This window comes from Clytia hemisphaerica, unplaced genomic scaffold, assembly GCF_902728285.1.
Source record: "Clytia hemisphaerica strain Z4C2 unplaced genomic scaffold, Clytia hemisphaerica genome assembly, whole genome shotgun sequence".
NCBI lineage: Eukaryota > Metazoa > Cnidaria > Hydrozoa > Leptothecata > Clytiidae > Clytia > Clytia hemisphaerica.
Window position 1 is genome coordinate 139,018 of NW_027104532.1, and position 17,329 is coordinate 156,346.

Here is a 17,329-nt window from a genome sequence, read left to right on the forward strand (position 1 = left end):
TACTGAAACCATGTACTGAAAAAAATCATGTACTGAAATCATGCCACCGGGGCACTGAGACAGGGGTGTATCAATGCCTATCACGTGTCAAAATTTGAAAATGATTGAATAAATAGTTTAGAAGTTATCAGCACTTTAAAATTTTGAGTTTTAAGGATTTTAGCTGGGTTTTATGTCATGTTTCACAATAAAGTCATAAAACCTGATCTGGACAACCTATGACCCTAAAATTTTGTACAAGTACTCTTAATAAGATTTTATTAAAAGTCAGAAAGTTTCAAGTTGTTTGAAAAATTTTTCTCCGAGATATAAACAAAAGAACTCCAGCGTGGTAGATTCTACCCCCCCCCCTGGGGCTAATAGGGTTAACTTACAACTAGTGAAAAATACTAGTGCATCAAATAATGCATGGCAACCAGTTGTTCTACACCCTTGTTTTCGGGAAATAACTTTTACCCATTCTTATTCGTCATATTAATACCATTTCAAAGTCGTGAGTTAAATATTCTGGTTTGGTCATTAGGAAAATTGGGATGAGCTGGAGTTTTTACAAGATACTTCACTAATTGGTCATTTGAAGTGTTAACCCTTTGAGTGCCAGGGTCCTTTTTTCTAAGTTTTTTTTAAAAATACGCTAGTTCAAACTTTAAGGGCTTATATCTCCTGATCTAGAAGGAATTAGAAGCTCGTATATAGCTCGTTGGATAGCTTAGAGTCTCTTCTTTCTTTTGGGCGCCTTCGGCGCCGCCCGATTTAGGAAGGGCGTGGTGGGCGGCGGCCAAGGGGGGGGGGTAGGTTAGGGAATTAAAGCAGTCAGGCCCGCTGCGCGGACCTGACTGAACTGATGAAAAGGTGCCCAGTGGTAAAATTTCAAATCAATTCACTAGAAGACAGAATAAAGTAAAACAGGGCCAAATTTGGAGGTTCTTGGATCACTCGTTGACCAAAAATAGTCAAAAAACGGTCAGAATCTCAAAAAAGTGAATTTTTGTCAATTTTTTGCATTTTTTTGACTTTTTTGCTTAAAATTTCGCTGGAAAGACTCACTTTTGAATTTTTTTTTGCTTGACCATAAAGGACAATCTAATTCCTACGAGTTCGACCAAAAATAACGATTTCTAACTCAAACTGGGCATTACAGGAGGGCTTCGCCCTCCTATATAGCCCATGTCGTATATATACGACATCGGCACTTAAAGGGTTAAAGATGACGCGTTCTTTAGAAAAAGTAATAAGATTATTTTATTACATCTTAACGACAAACCAAATCAAATAAGAGCTTGTAAAAACTCCAGCTTGTCCCGGAAAACTAAGGAAAAACAATTTTTGCTGACGTCAACAAAAATTTTAAATCCTTATACCTTAAAGGAAGAAATTTTGGCGGGAATTTATTATGGCGGATGGCCAAAAAAGTTTTTTAGAGGGAATTTAATTTGGCGGATGGACGAAAAAATTAAATTTGGCGGTAATTTAATTTGGCGTTTGCTGAAAAATTTATCCTTAAAATGGCGTAAAAACAGCAAAAAAAATGTAAAAACACGTTAAAAGAGATCATATTTCAAAAAGTTTAATTTGGCAGGAATTTAATTTGGCGGATGGCGGAAAAAAGAAATTTTGGTGGGAACTTAATTTGGCGGATTAATTCTTTCCGCCAAAATTTCTTCCTTTAAGGTAACTCCTAGATATTTACCGAATTAAGCTCAACTTTTATTTTAGGAAGATAGCAGGGTTGATATTTTTTTTATTAGATTTAAGCACATTTTTTATCCCTTTTAAAAGATGCAGGGGAAAAGCCGTATCTATCGGGTACCAACTAGGTGTTTAGTAAACTCAAGTGCTGAAATTTTTAGAATAAATAAAATGAAAGTGTACCGTTCACTGCCTTCCGAGCCAACTGGTGCATGGTCAATGATGACACCTGTACGAGTGCCCTTGTCGACAATCTTGGCCTTTACTTTCGGCACCCAGTTGGTGAGCGGCTTATGTTTTCTATTTGGCAGTTTATGAACGAGACCACCATTCAATACTTCAATATTCAATGCGACACTAAAAAATAAAAATAGTACATATTTATTAATATATTTTACACCATTTCGTTTTCTCAAAGATTCCAAAAATCCTTGTTTCACTTCAACCAATCACAGCACTCAAAAGCTCATTCAATAAAATATACTGGATGAGGAACTTCAAAGCGGGTCGCCAACCTTGGCAAAGTCTCTAAACGGAGCTTACAGTATGTGTAATATCAGCTGATCCTGAAATGTATATGAAGCATCAAGTTTTTATGTTTTTTTTTATTAGATTTATGTTATAAAAGGATAATTTTGATTGCTTTTATCTAACTTGGTAAAAAACAAAAAGAAATGTGTTTAGGATGTTAAAAAATATAATACTAAAGGCAATAAGGATGTTGTAGTATGGTCGTGCCAGCTTAAAAAGCACTCTTTGTAGGAAAAAAATATGATCCAGCTGAAATTTTGCACAGACCTTCCTTATAGTATCCTTAAACCACAGAAAAAATTCCCCTAAATTCCCATTGGTGAAGCACCCTTTTTAGGCCACTTCGTTGGTGCTATGTTTTGAACAGAGTTCTTGAATGTTGACAGAAACTTTATTTGAAAGACATTGTATCGAGGGAAACTCGTTGCTACTTTGATGAGGTCACAATCCCTCTTTTATTATGTGAGGAAAATGACCATGAACACTATCTCGAATGGACAGTTGAACCTCCATCGAGCAGTATTATTTTCGGACTTTAGATCGCTCCTCACGTTGTTACGTAACGATCTGGGGGGAGATGTAGGACTATGGCTTCACCATATTGTTTAACCTGTATATAGCTTTTTCTTTATTCTTATCGTTTAGATATTCCACATTCTTTTACTAAATAAGAAACAAAAGTATAAGAAGGACACAATTGTTTAGGAAGGTCTGTGCAAAATTTCAGCCGGATCATATCTTTTTCCTACAAATAATGTCAGGCGACCACACTATTGTGGGTTGTGGGACAAACCGAAGAGAGAGGCACTGCCAGTTCAGCAGTTAATATTTACTTTTCGAGAAAAATTTAAAATCTTTTAAAATTTTTGTCACATATATGGGGTTGAATTGCAGAAAAATCAATGTCCCGTCCCTCCTTAATTTGAAAATTGTCATCGCCACATGCTCGTCTAAAAGAAGTGTTGCTCAAAACTATTCACAAACAAATAACTAATGAAGAAAAAGATTTTTAAAAGCTTTTTTATCGACCGCCGGAGGCGGTTTCTTTCATAGTGGTACGCTAATCTCGTTTTGCCTTGGCTCATTACTTTGTCTGCCATTTACTTTCGGTTTTTTTAACTAGATTACCCAGGTGTTTCTCTTTTTTTTTCCTGAATGTCTTTTATTCGGAATTGAATAATCGAGACATGAAAAATGACTATATTGTAATATGTTTTCAATGAATAATCTAAAATGTACTGGAGATGACATGTAGGCGTTAATAATGTGCGCGCGCTCTTTCGCGAGCGTGATGCGTGATGGAAGGCGGTCGTTTCAGTGTGGTTTAGATCCACACTGTGACCTAGTCATAATGTATCATTATTGCTTTTTGTATGATCTAAAATATGGTCGAATTCTGTCGAATTGTGTTAATGGAGTAAAAAACTAAAGTGTTGAGGATCGAAAGAAAGTATTACAATACATAGAAGAAAATTTATATTAAAAAATAAAAAAACCTGTTCCCCCATAGGATAAAAAATTCACCCCTTTTTGAGAATGATTTGATTCAATTTGACAAATTTGAACAGTCTCCAGGGTCAAAAACCATGGTTTATCACAACATTTTTGCAAATATACCAGTTACGTCACATTATTTTGATGATTGGTTTAACTGCAATCTCTATGTAAAGCTTGACATTTTCGAAGCAGCGATTTAGAAAAGATACCATATGTTCTGCCCAACTAACTCGTAAAGTTCGATGACTGTTCGATTATACGATTATAGTTCGATCGCAGTTCGATGAATACGATTGAGGTTCGATCAGTTTGATTAAGATCAATGAAGTTCGATTGGTTCGATTAAATTGATTTATACCTTGCCGCCCAATTTTTTATTTATATTCCGAGGGCGTATTGGCGGCCGCCCACAGGCCATTCTCGCGGGCCATCCTATATCTATCCCAACCTTGTAATTTTCTGAAAGGTAAAGAAATCAATCCGACACAACCATTGAACTACATCGAACTTAAATCGAACTCATCAAACATCAATCGAACTTCATCGAACAAAGAAAACTCATCGAACTAAATCGAACTTATCAAGAAATTTTCGTAAAGTTCGATAGCTGTTCGATCGGGTTCGGTAATCGAACAGCTATCGTTCGATAGGATTTGATAAAGTTCGATGGTTCGATAACGAAAATCGGTTCGATAGGGTTCAGTTGACACCGCCTGGGATAGAGGGATCTCTCGAAAACGAAAGTGCCCAATAACTGGTGAACAGTTTTATGTGTCAAAAAACTTTTTTTCCTACTTTTACATTGCTATAAGGAGACTTTATATACCAAATTTTATCTCCTTATGAGCACTACTTAAGGAGATACAAGGGAAATTAGCCAAAATAATCCCGATTTTACAAAAGTTCCAACAAAAGATCACTGTGGATATATATATCAAATTTGCCATTCGATTACGTTCGATTATGTTCGAATGCATTTAATTGTATTCAATAGACCTTTTTTCAAAGAGGCCACCCTGTTGAATAATTATGTAGTCCAGCAGAAAAACAATGATAAAACCATGCATAATTATTACAATATGCTTGATACAGTACACTATCATTGTTTTTATGGCTGGACTACATAATTATTCAACAGGACGTCCTCTTTGAAAAAAGGTCTATTAGGGTATGTTCGATTATGTATGATTAATTCAATTTCATTCACTCGCATTAACCGCTCCTTGTCTTGTGTTGTACTTGGCGCTAGCTATCTGATATTTTCGGCCATGCTAAAGATCTAAAGCTCTAGAGGAGTTGGCTAATTCAATTGCACTCAATCAAACATCGTAATCAAATATAATTGAATATAATCGAATCTAAAATCAAACGCAATTCGCGAACACAATAATCAAATAAATTACCCAGGGCCAGGATCTTGCAGTTCGACTGAAATTCGATTGTGTTCGATAATTGAATCGCAATTATTTGATTGCATCCCAGTTGCATGGAAATAATAATTACCCATCAACAAACATATAATCAATTTAAAACCATGTAGCTATTACAAGATATTTTTTTGAAATAGGTGTTCCTTTTTTCCAGGAGAGTAAATTTTATGGACAAATCTAGACAGACCATGGTTTCATCCATGATTTCAGTCATGGGTCCCCCCTTAAAACAGAAATTTACCCCTTATCCATTTTCCACCCCTTATCTTCCAAAATTTATTAAAGCTGCCCCTTAAAAAGTACTCCCCCCTTAATTTTCACTCCAATATTTTAATGTCCCCCCCTTAAATTATTAGTTTTTTTAAAAAGTTTGCTGCGCGGACCTGACTGAACTGATGAAAAGGTGCCCAGTGGTAAAATTTCAAATCAATTCACTAGAAGACAGAATAAAGTAAAACAGGGCCAAATTTGGAGGTTCTTGGATCACTCGTTGACCAAAAATAGTCAAAAAACGGTCAGAATCTCAAAAAAGTGAATTTTTGTCAATTTTTTGCATTTTTTTGACTTTTTTGCTTAAAATTTCGCTGGAAAGACTCACTTTTGAATTTTTTTTTGCTTGACCATAAAGGACAATCTAATTCCTACGAGTTCGACCAAAAATAACGATTTCTAACTCAAACTGGGCATTACAGGAGGGCTTCGCCCTCCTATATAGCCCATGTCGTATATATACGACATCGGCACTTAAAGGGTTAAAGATGACGCGTTCTTTAGAAAAAGTAATAAGATTATTTTATTACATCTTAACGACAAACCAAATCAAATAAGAGCTTGTAAAAACTCCAGCTTGTCCCGGAAAACTAAGGAAAAACAATTTTTGCTGACGTCAACAAAAATTTTAAATCCTTATACCTTAAAGGAAGAAATTTTGGCGGGAATTTATTATGGCGGATGGCCAAAAAAGTTTTTTAGAGGGAATTTAATTTGGCGGATGGACGAAAAAATTAAATTTGGCGGTAATTTAATTTGGCGTTTGCTGAAAAATTTATCCTTAAAATGGCGTAAAAACAGCAAAAAAAATGTAAAAACACGTTAAAAGAGATCATATTTTCAAAAAGTTTAATTTGGCAGGAATTTAATTTGGCGGATGGCGGAAAAAAGAAATTTTGGTGGGAACTTAATTTGGCGGATTAATTCTTTCCGCCAAAATTTCTTCCTTTAAGGTAACTCCTAGATATTTACCGAATTAAGCTCAACTTTTATTTTAGGAAGATAGCAGGGTTGATATTTTTTTTATTAGATTTAAGCACATTTTTTATCCCTTTTAAAAGATGCAGGGGAAAAGCCGTATCTATCGGGTACCAACTAGGTGTTTAGTAAACTCAAGTGCTGAAATTTTTAGAATAAATAAAATGAAAGTGTACCGTTCACTGCCTTCCGAGCCAACTGGTGCATGGTCAATGATGACACCTGTACGAGTGCCCTTGTCGACAATCTTGGCCTTTACTTTCGGCACCCAGTTGGTGAGCGGCTTATGTTTTCTATTTGGCAGTTTATGAACGAGACCACCATTCAATACTTCAATATTCAATGCGACACTAAAAAATAAAAATAGTACATATTTATTAATATATTTTACACCATTTCGTTTTCTCAAAGATTCCAAAAATCCTTGTTTCACTTCAACCAATCACAGCACTCAAAAGCTCATTCAATAAAATATACTGGATGAGGAACTTCAAAGCGGGTCGCCAACCTTGGCAAAGTCTCTAAACGGAGCTTACAGTATGTGTAATATCAGCTGATCCTGAAATGTATATGAAGCATCAAGTTTTTATGTTTTTTTTTATTAGATTTATGTTATAAAAGGATAATTTTGATTGCTTTTATCTAACTTGGTAAAAAACAAAAAGAAATGTGTTTAGGATGTTAAAAAATATAATACTAAAGGCAATAAGGATGTTGTAGTATGGTCGTGCCAGCTTAAAAAGCACTCTTTGTAGGAAAAAAATATGATCCAGCTGAAATTTTGCACAGACCTTCCTTATAGTATCCTTAAACCACAGAAAAAATCCCCTAAATTCCCATTGGTGAAGCACCCTTTTTAGGCCACTTCGTTGGTGCTATGTTTTGAACAGAGTTCTTGAATGTTGACAGAAACTTTATTTGAAAGACATTGTATCGAGGGAAACTCGTTGCTACTTTGATGAGGTCACAATCCCTCTTTTATTATGTGAGGAAAATGACCATGAACACTATCTCGAATGGACAGTTGAACCTCCATCGAGCAGTATTATTTTCGGACTTTAGATCGCTCCTCACGTTGTTACGTAACGATCTGGGGGGAGATGTAGGACTATGGCTTCACCATATTGTTTAACCTGTATATAGCTTTTTCTTTATTCTTATCGTTTAGATATTCCACATTCTTTTACTAAATAAGAAACAAAAGTATAAGAAGGACACAATTGTTTAGGAAGGTCTGTGCAAAATTTCAGCCGGATCATATCTTTTTCCTACAAATAATGTCAGGCGACCACACTATTGTGGGTTGTGGGACAAACCGAAGAGAGAGGCACTGCCAGTTCAGCAGTTAAATATTTACTTTTCGAGAAAAAATTTAAAATCTTTTAAAATTTTTGTCACATATATGGGGTTGAATTGCAGAAAAATCAATGTCCCGTCCCTCCTTAATTTTGAAAATTGTCATCGCCACATGCTCGTCTAAAAGAAGTGTTGCTCAAAACTATTCACAAACAAATAACTAATGAAGAAAAAGATTTTTAAAAGCTTTTTTATCGACCGCCGGAGGCGGTTTCTTTCATAGTGGTACGCTAATCTCGTTTTGCCTTGGCTCATTACTTTGTCTGCCATTTACTTTCGGTTTTTTTAACTAGATTACCCAGGTGTTTCTCTTTTTTTTTCCTGAATGTCTTTTATTCGGAATTGAATAATCGAGACATGAAAAATGACTATATTGTAATATGTTTTCAATGAATAATCTAAAATGTACTGGAGATGACATGTAGGCGTTAATAATGTGCGCGCGCTCTTTCGCGAGCGTGATGCGTGATGGAAGGCGGTCGTTTCAGTGTGGTTTAGATCCACACTGTGACCTAGTCATAATGTATCATTATTGCTTTTTGTATGATCTAAAATATGGTCGAATTCTGTCGAATTGTGTTAATGGAGTAAAAAACTAAAGTGTTGAGGATCGAAAGAAAGTATTACAATACATAGAAGAAAATTTATATTAAAAAATAAAAAAACCTGTTCCCCCATAGGATAAAAAATTCACCCCTTTTTGAGAATGATTTGATTCAATTTGACAAATTTGAACAGTCTCCAGGGTCAAAACCATGGTTTATCACAACATTTTTGCAAATATACCAGTTACGTCACATTATTTTGATGATTGGTTTAACTGCAATCTCTATGTAAAGCTTGACATTTTCGAAGCAGCGATTTAGAAAAGATACCATATGTTCTGCCCAACTAACTCGTAAAGTTCGATGACTGTTCGATTATACGATTATAGTTCGATCGCAGTTCGATGAATACGATTGAGGTTCGATCAGTTTGATTAAGATCAATGAAGTTCGATTGGTTCGATTAAATTGATTTATACCTTGCCGCCCAATTTTTTATTTATATTCCGAGGGCGTATTGGCGGCCGCCCACAGGCCATTCTCGCGGGCCATCCTATATCTATCCCAACCTTGTAATTTTCTGAAAGGTAAAGAAATCAATCCGACACAACCATTGAACTACATCGAACTTAAATCGAACTCATCAAACATCAATCGAACTTCATCGAACAAAGAAAACTCATCGAACTAAATCGAACTTATCAAGAAATTTTCGTAAAGTTCGATAGCTGTTCGATCGGGTTCGGTAATCGAACAGCTATCGTTCGATAGGATTTGATAAAGTTCGATGGTTCGATAACGAAAATCGGTTCGATAGGGTTCAGTTGACACCGCCTGGGATAGAGGGATCTCTCGAAAACGAAAGTGCCCAATAACTGGTGAACAGTTTTATGTGTCAAAAAACTTTTTTTCCTACTTTTACATTGCTATAAGGAGACTTTATATACCAAATTTTATCTCCTTATGAGCACTACTTAAGGAGATACAAGGGAAATTAGCCAAAATAATCCCGATTTTACAAAAGTTCCAACAAAAGATCACTGTGGATATATATATCAAATTTGCCATTCGATTACGTTCGATTATGTTCGAATGCATTTAATTGTATTCAATAGACCTTTTTTCAAAGAGGCCACCCTGTTGAATAATTATGTAGTCCAGCAGAAAAACAATGATAAAACCATGCATAATTATTACAATATGCTTGATACAGTACACTATCATTGTTTTTATGGCTGGACTACATAATTATTCAACAGGACGTCCTCTTTGAAAAAAGGTCTATTAGGGTATGTTCGATTATGTATGATTAATTCAATTTCATTCACTCGCATTAACCGCTCCTTGTCTTGTGTTGTACTTGGCGCTAGCTATCTGATATTTTCGGCCATGCTAAAGATCTAAAGCTCTAGAGGAGTTGGCTAATTCAATTGCACTCAATCAAACATCGTAATCAAATATAATTGAATATAATCGAATCTAAAATCAAACGCAATTCGCGAACACAATAATCAAATAAATTACCCAGGGCCAGGATCTTGCAGTTCGACTGAAATTCGATTGTGTTCGATAATTGAATCGCAATTATTTGATTGCATCCCAGTTGCATGGAAATAATAATTACCCATCAACAAACATATAATCAATTTAAAACCATGTAGCTATTACAAGATATTTTTTTGAAATAGGTGTTCCTTTTTTCCAGGAGAGTAAATTTTATGGACAAATCTAGACAGACCATGGTTTCATCCATGATTTCAGTCATGGGTCCCCCCTTAAAACAGAAATTTACCCCTTATCCATTTTCCACCCCTTATCTTCCAAAATTTATTAAAGCTGCCCCTTAAAAAGTACTCCCCCCTTAATTTTCACTCCAATATTTTAATGTCCCCCCCTTAAATTATTAGTTTTTTTAAAAAAGTTTGCTGCGCGGACCTGACTGAACTGATGAAAAGGTGCCCAGTGGTAAAATTTCAAATCAATTCACTAGAAGACAGAATAAAGTAAAACAGGGCCAAATTTGGAGGTTCTTGGATCACTCGTTGACCAAAAATAGTCAAAAAACGGTCAGAATCTCAAAAAAGTGAATTTTTGTCAATTTTTTGCATTTTTTTGACTTTTTTGCTTAAAATTTCGCTGGAAAGACTCACTTTTGAATTTTTTTTTGCTTGACCATAAAGGACAATCTAATTCCTACGAGTTCGACCAAAAATAACGATTTCTAACTCAAACTGGGCATTACAGGAGGGCTTCGCCCTCCTATATAGCCCATGTCGTATATATACGACATCGGCACTTAAAGGGTTAAAGATGACGCGTTCTTTAGAAAAAGTAATAAGATTATTTTATTACATCTTAACGACAAACCAAATCAAATAAGAGCTTGTAAAAACTCCAGCTTGTCCCGGAAAACTAAGGAAAAACAATTTTTGCTGACGTCAACAAAAATTTTAAATCCTTATACCTTAAAGGAAGAAATTTTGGCGGGAATTTATTATGGCGGATGGCCAAAAAAGTTTTTTAGAGGGAATTTAATTTGGCGGATGGACGAAAAAATTAAATTTGGCGGTAATTTAATTTGGCGTTTGCTGAAAAATTTATCCTTAAAATGGCGTAAAAACAGCAAAAAAAATGTAAAAACACGTTAAAAGAGATCATATTTTCAAAAAGTTTAATTTGGCAGGAATTTAATTTGGCGGATGGCGGAAAAAAGAAATTTTGGTGGGAACTTAATTTGGCGGATTAATTCTTTCCGCCAAAATTTCTTCCTTTAAGGTAACTCCTAGATATTTACCGAATTAAGCTCAACTTTTATTTTAGGAAGATAGCAGGGTTGATATTTTTTTTATTAGATTTAAGCACATTTTTTATCCCTTTTAAAAGATGCAGGGGAAAAGCCGTATCTATCGGGTACCAACTAGGTGTTTAGTAAACTCAAGTGCTGAAATTTTTAGAATAAATAAAATGAAAGTGTACCGTTCACTGCCTTCCGAGCCAACTGGTGCATGGTCAATGATGACACCTGTACGAGTGCCCTTGTCGACAATCTTGGCCTTTACTTTCGGCACCCAGTTGGTGAGCGGCTTATGTTTTCTATTTGGCAGTTTATGAACGAGACCACCATTCAATACTTCAATATTCAATGCGACACTAAAAAATAAAAATAGTACATATTTATTAATATATTTTACACCATTTCGTTTTCTCAAAGATTCCAAAAATCCTTGTTTCACTTCAACCAATCACAGCACTCAAAAGCTCATTCAATAAAATATACTGGATGAGGAACTTCAAAGCGGGTCGCCAACCTTGGCAAAGTCTCTAAACGGAGCTTACAGTATGTGTAATATCAGCTGATCCTGAAATGTATATGAAGCATCAAGTTTTTATGTTTTTTTTTATTAGATTTATGTTATAAAAGGATAATTTTGATTGCTTTTATCTAACTTGGTAAAAACAAAAAGAAATGTGTTTAGGATGTTAAAAAATATAATACTAAAGGCAATAAGGATGTTGTAGTATGGTCGTGCCAGCTTAAAAAGCACTCTTTGTAGGAAAAAAATATGATCCAGCTGAAATTTTGCACAGACCTTCCTTATAGTATCCTTAAACCACAGAAAAAATTCCCCTAAATTCCCATTGGTGAAGCACCCTTTTTAGGCCACTTCGTTGGTGCTATGTTTTGAACAGAGTTCTTGAATGTTGACAGAAACTTTATTTGAAAGACATTGTATCGAGGGAAACTCGTTGCTACTTTGATGAGGTCACAATCCCTCTTTTATTATGTGAGGAAAATGACCATGAACACTATCTCGAATGGACAGTTGAACCTCCATCGAGCAGTATTATTTTCGGACTTTAGATCGCTCCTCACGTTGTTACGTAACGATCTGGGGGGAGATGTAGGACTATGGCTTCACCATATTGTTTAACCTGTATATAGCTTTTTCTTTATTCTTATCGTTTAGATATTCCACATTCTTTTACTAAATAAGAAACAAAAGTATAAGAAGGACACAATTGTTTAGGAAGGTCTGTGCAAAATTTCAGCCGGATCATATCTTTTTCCTACAAATAATGTCAGGCGACCACACTATTGTGGGTTGTGGGACAAACCGAAGAGAGAGGCACTGCCAGTTCAGCAGTTAAATATTTACTTTTCGAGAAAAAATTTAAAATCTTTTAAAATTTTTGTCACATATATGGGGTTGAATTGCAGAAAAATCAATGTCCCGTCCCTCCTTAATTTTGAAAATTGTCATCGCCACATGCTCGTCTAAAAGAAGTGTTGCTCAAAACTATTCACAAACAAATAACTAATGAAGAAAAAGATTTTTAAAAGCTTTTTTATCGACCGCCGGAGGCGGTTTCTTTCATAGTGGTACGCTAATCTCGTTTTGCCTTGGCTCATTACTTTGTCTGCCATTTACTTTCGGTTTTTTTAACTAGATTACCCAGGTGTTTCTCTTTTTTTTTCCTGAATGTCTTTTATTCGGAATTGAATAATCGAGACATGAAAAATGACTATATTGTAATATGTTTTCAATGAATAATCTAAAATGTACTGGAGATGACATGTAGGCGTTAATAATGTGCGCGCGCTCTTTCGCGAGCGTGATGCGTGATGGAAGGCGGTCGTTTCAGTGTGGTTTAGATCCACACTGTGACCTAGTCATAATGTATCATTATTGCTTTTTGTATGATCTAAAATATGGTCGAATTCTGTCGAATTGTGTTAATGGCGCGGAGTAAAAAACTAAAGTGTTGAGGATCGAAAGAAAGTATTACAATACATAGAAGAAAATTTATATTAAAAAATAAAAAAACCTGTTCCCCCATAGGATAAAAAATTCACCCCTTTTTGAGAATGATTTGATTCAATTTGACAAATTTGAACAGTCTCCAGGGTCAAAACCATGGTTTATCACAACATTTTTGCAAATATACCAGTTACGTCACATTATTTTGATGATTGGTTTAACTGCAATCTCTATGTAAAGCTTGACATTTTCGAAGCAGCGATTTAGAAAAGATACCATATGTTCTGCCCAACTAACTCGTAAAGTTCGATGACTGTTCGATTATACGATTATAGTTCGATCGCAGTTCGATGAATACGATTGAGGTTCGATCAGTTTGATTAAGATCAATGAAGTTCGATTGGTTCGATTAAATTGATTTATACCTTGCCGCCCAATTTTTTATTTATATTCCGAGGGCGTATTGGCGGCCGCCCACAGGCCATTCTCGCGGGCCATCCTATATCTATCCCATCGTTTGATTAAAGGGGACGTCTGCTTTGGTAGATCATTTCAGTCATAATTCTATGCCAGATAGCTAAATTAGTAAAAAAAAGTTTGCAGAAAAAACGAACTCAAAATCTTTAGTTTTGACTGACATATTCAGATTTTAGTGTTTTACAATTTCCTCTCTTTTACCTGATTTTTGACGTAACCTTTGTTCGTAATTTATAAGAACAGAAATCTTGTCTGTAGTCTAAAGTACTGTATTTTAACAACTTTTGATAAGAACATTTTAATTCAAACTTCTAATTTCGATGATTTTTCCAGTCCACAACTATATAAATATTTCAGTTTTCTATGAAGATGTTGGAGTAAGCTTTCATTGACAAAATGTTGGGAAAAAGATGTTGTAACGACTTTAAATGCTCTTGCACATCTCTGACTTACTTAAAATTTTCTTATAAAAATGCCAGCTGCACAGAAAGAGGAGTTAATCTTGTTTACTTGAAAGAACATAGAAAACATATAACATAAGCTACGTCATAAATTTTGAAAAAGAGGGATTTTTTAAATGGCCATAGAAAGTGATTGAAAAAAAATCTCTTGAAGTGAGATAGCTCATTTTAATCTCCCTGGAATAATTTTTCCAAAGATTCTAAAAAAACAATACCTAAAATCAGACCAGACGTCCCCTTTAAACAACCTTGTAATTTTCTGAAAGGTAAAGAAATCAATCCGACACAACCATTGAACCACATCGAACTTAAATCGAACTCATCAAACATCAATCGAACTTCATCGAACAAAGAAAACTCATCGAACTAAATCGAACTTATCAAGAAATTTTCGTAAAGTTCGATAGCTGTTCGATCGGGTTCGGTAATCGAACAGCTATCGTTCGATAGGATTTGATAAAGTTCGATGGTTCGATAACGAAAATCGGTTCGATAGGGTTCAGTTGACACCGCCTGGGATAGAGGGATCTCTCGAAAACGAAAGTGCCCAATAACTGGTGAACAGTTTTATGTGTCAAAAAACTTTTTTTCCTACTTTTACATTGCTATAAGGAGACTTTATATACCAAATTTTATCTCCTTATGAGCACTACTTAAGGAGATACAAGGGAAATTAGCCAAAATAATCCCGATTTTACAAAAGTTCCAACAAAAGATCACTGTGGATATATATATCAAATTTGCCATTCGATTACGTTCGATTATGTTCGAATGCATTTAATTGTATTCAATAGACCTTTTTTCAAAGAGGCCACCCTGTTGAATAATTATGTAGTCCAGCAGAAAAACAATGATAAAACCATGCATAATTATTACAATATGCTTGATACAGTACACTATCATTGTTTTTATGGCTGGACTACATAATTATTCAACAGGACGTCCTCTTTGAAAAAAGGTCTATTAGGGTATGTTCGATTATGTATGATTAATTCAATTTCATTCACTCGCATTAACCGCTCCTTGTCTTGTGTTGTACTTGGCGCTAGCTATCTGATATTTTCGGCCATGCTAAAGATCTAAAGCTCTAGAGGAGTTGGCTAATTCAATTGCACTCAATCAAACATCGTAATCAAATATAATTGAATATAATCGAATCTAAAATCAAACGCAATTCGCGAACACAATAATCAAATAAATTACCCAGGGCCAGGATCTTGCAGTTCGACTGAAATTCGATTGTGTTCGATAATTGAATCGCAATTATTTGATTGCATCCCAGTTGCATGGAAATAATAATTACCCATCAACAAACATATAATCAATTTAAAACCATGTAGCTATTACAAGATATTTTTTTGAAATAGGTGTTCCTTTTTTCCAGGAGAGTAAATTTTATGGACAAATCTAGACAGACCATGGTTTCATCCATGATTTCAGTCATGGGTCCCCCCTTAAAACAGAAATTTACCCCTTATCCATTTTCCACCCCTTATCTTCCAAAATTTATTAAAGCTGCCCCTTAAAAAGTACTCCCCCCTTAATTTTCACTCCAATATTTTAATGTCCCCCCCTTAAATTATTAGTTTTTTTAAAAAAGTTTGTTATCATACTAAAAAAAAACAGATTACATAAAAGAATAAAAAAGAAGTCACTTGTCATCTAATTTAAAAAACACTCAAATTGCAAACCGTGTGAAGTAGACAAGACGAACAAGACAAACAAGAGTAGCAATGCAAAAAACAACAATTTTTCATCTTTTTTACCAACAGCAAACATAACTTGTAAACCTTGATAAGAATCTTATGAGCAGCTAAAAAAGTTTATTAGATTTTGCAATTTTTCTACACCATATTTGTAAATATTTCTCCATAACATAAATCTGACAAAACGAACATAAAATATAAACAAGGTTTGTTTTTAAAGAGATCATTTTTTCAATTTCAGGAAACATTGGATTTTAGAAAACATTGGATTTTAGAAAACATTCGATTTTAGAAAACATTCGATTTTACAAGATATTCGATTACCTTATTGGAACTAATTTTCGCGGGAACTAATTTTCGCGGTCGAAAAAAAAAATCCGAAAAATTGCATTTCGCGGGTTTTAATTTTCGCGGTTTTTTCCATTCTGGAATTTTGGTGGGTTTTAATTTTCGCGGTTTTGCCCTTTTTTGGACAAATTTCTTTCATTTTCCTAGGGATTTTTCAAATTTTTCGATAAAATTGGAAAAAATTGTATTTCGCGGGAATTAATTTTCGCGGTTTTCAACTCTTAAAATTTTTCGCGGGATCAAATTTTCGCGATTTTGACGAAAAACCGCGAAAAACGCTAAAATTAAAACCCGCGAAAATTAGTTCCAATAAGGTAGATTTTAGAAACATTCGAATTTGAAAAAGAATCAAATTTTAATGCATTTGGCTGCTGAAATACAGATTCTTGAGAAAAGAATTGAGTCTGAAATAAGAATAGGAAATTCTTCTCAACTGTCAAAAATTACTCCCCCCTCAGATAATATTTATTTGTTTCTTTGGTGCCCTTAAGCCCTAGCCCCCCCTTACTTCAGATTTTCCAAAAATTTGACCCCTTAAAGCTTTTTTCAAAAATTTAAGTCCCCCCTTATTTTAAGGGGGGGCTGAAACCATGCAGACTTTCCTCAAAACACCCAGGTGCCAGGTAAAATTCAGGGAGACGACTGTTAAATCCAGGAGCACATTTTAAAAGAAAAACACATACAATTTTCCAGCAGACAATCTGCTCAAAAAATCCAGGAATTAAATTGAAAAAAACACAACCAGATGCCACATCTATAACTTTCTTAGAGAAAACAATAAAAGAAAAGATATTTCTAAAAAGAATTACATTTCCCAGAACAGATGATATAATCCAAGAGAGTCCATGATAAATAACAGATCGTTTTTTCCAAGAGAAAGGAACCTCAAGAACAGATATTTCATACTTCCAAGCCGGTGGCTGATAAATCACGCCGCCATTTTGTTCTTATGGAGACCTACCCATACCACTGACCTTTATATAACCCTGGACCAAACAATATCTGCCATCTTTGATTGGAGTTTTTTTAGAATTGGTACCCAAGGAGAAGCCATTGCAATGCTAAAAATTAACGTCTAGCGCCGCTACATCATCAAAAGAATTTGAGGGAAAGTAGACCTAGCTCTCTCGATGCATTTACACCGCTATCGAGTAGTGCCGACATTAGGGTACCAATTTTCAAAAAACTCCGATCAAAGATTTTGCTTGGCTGGGATTGAGAAGCTTTGTCCAGGGTTATATAAAAGTCAGTGACCCATACACATATCCATTATATCACGTA

The 17,329-nt window shown here is 34.9% G+C and overlaps 1 protein-coding gene across 3 annotated transcripts in view; it reads right to left on the reverse strand.

Moving 5' to 3' along the window:
• The window catches only part of LOC136822441 (uncharacterized), a 30,269-nt gene extending 13,323 nt beyond the window's left edge, over window positions 1-16,946 (reverse strand). For 2 of the 3 annotated variants that reach the window (XM_067078702.1, XM_067078704.1), the window contains exons 1-4: window positions 15,198-15,316; window positions 11,273-11,446; window positions 6,572-6,745; window positions 1,873-2,046 (exon numbers count right to left, since the gene is read on the reverse strand). In XM_067078702.1, coding sequence (XP_066934803.1) covers window positions 1,873-2,046; window positions 6,572-6,745; window positions 11,273-11,446; window positions 15,198-15,301 — 626 coding nt within the window. In that variant the 5' untranslated portion in view covers window positions 15,302-15,316. Of the gene's footprint in view, window positions 1-1,872; window positions 2,047-6,571; window positions 6,746-11,272; window positions 11,447-15,197; window positions 15,317-16,857 lie in introns of those variants that run through there. The other variant, XM_067078703.1, reaches the window with a different exon arrangement.
• Window positions 16,947-17,329: the final 383 nt, after the last annotated feature.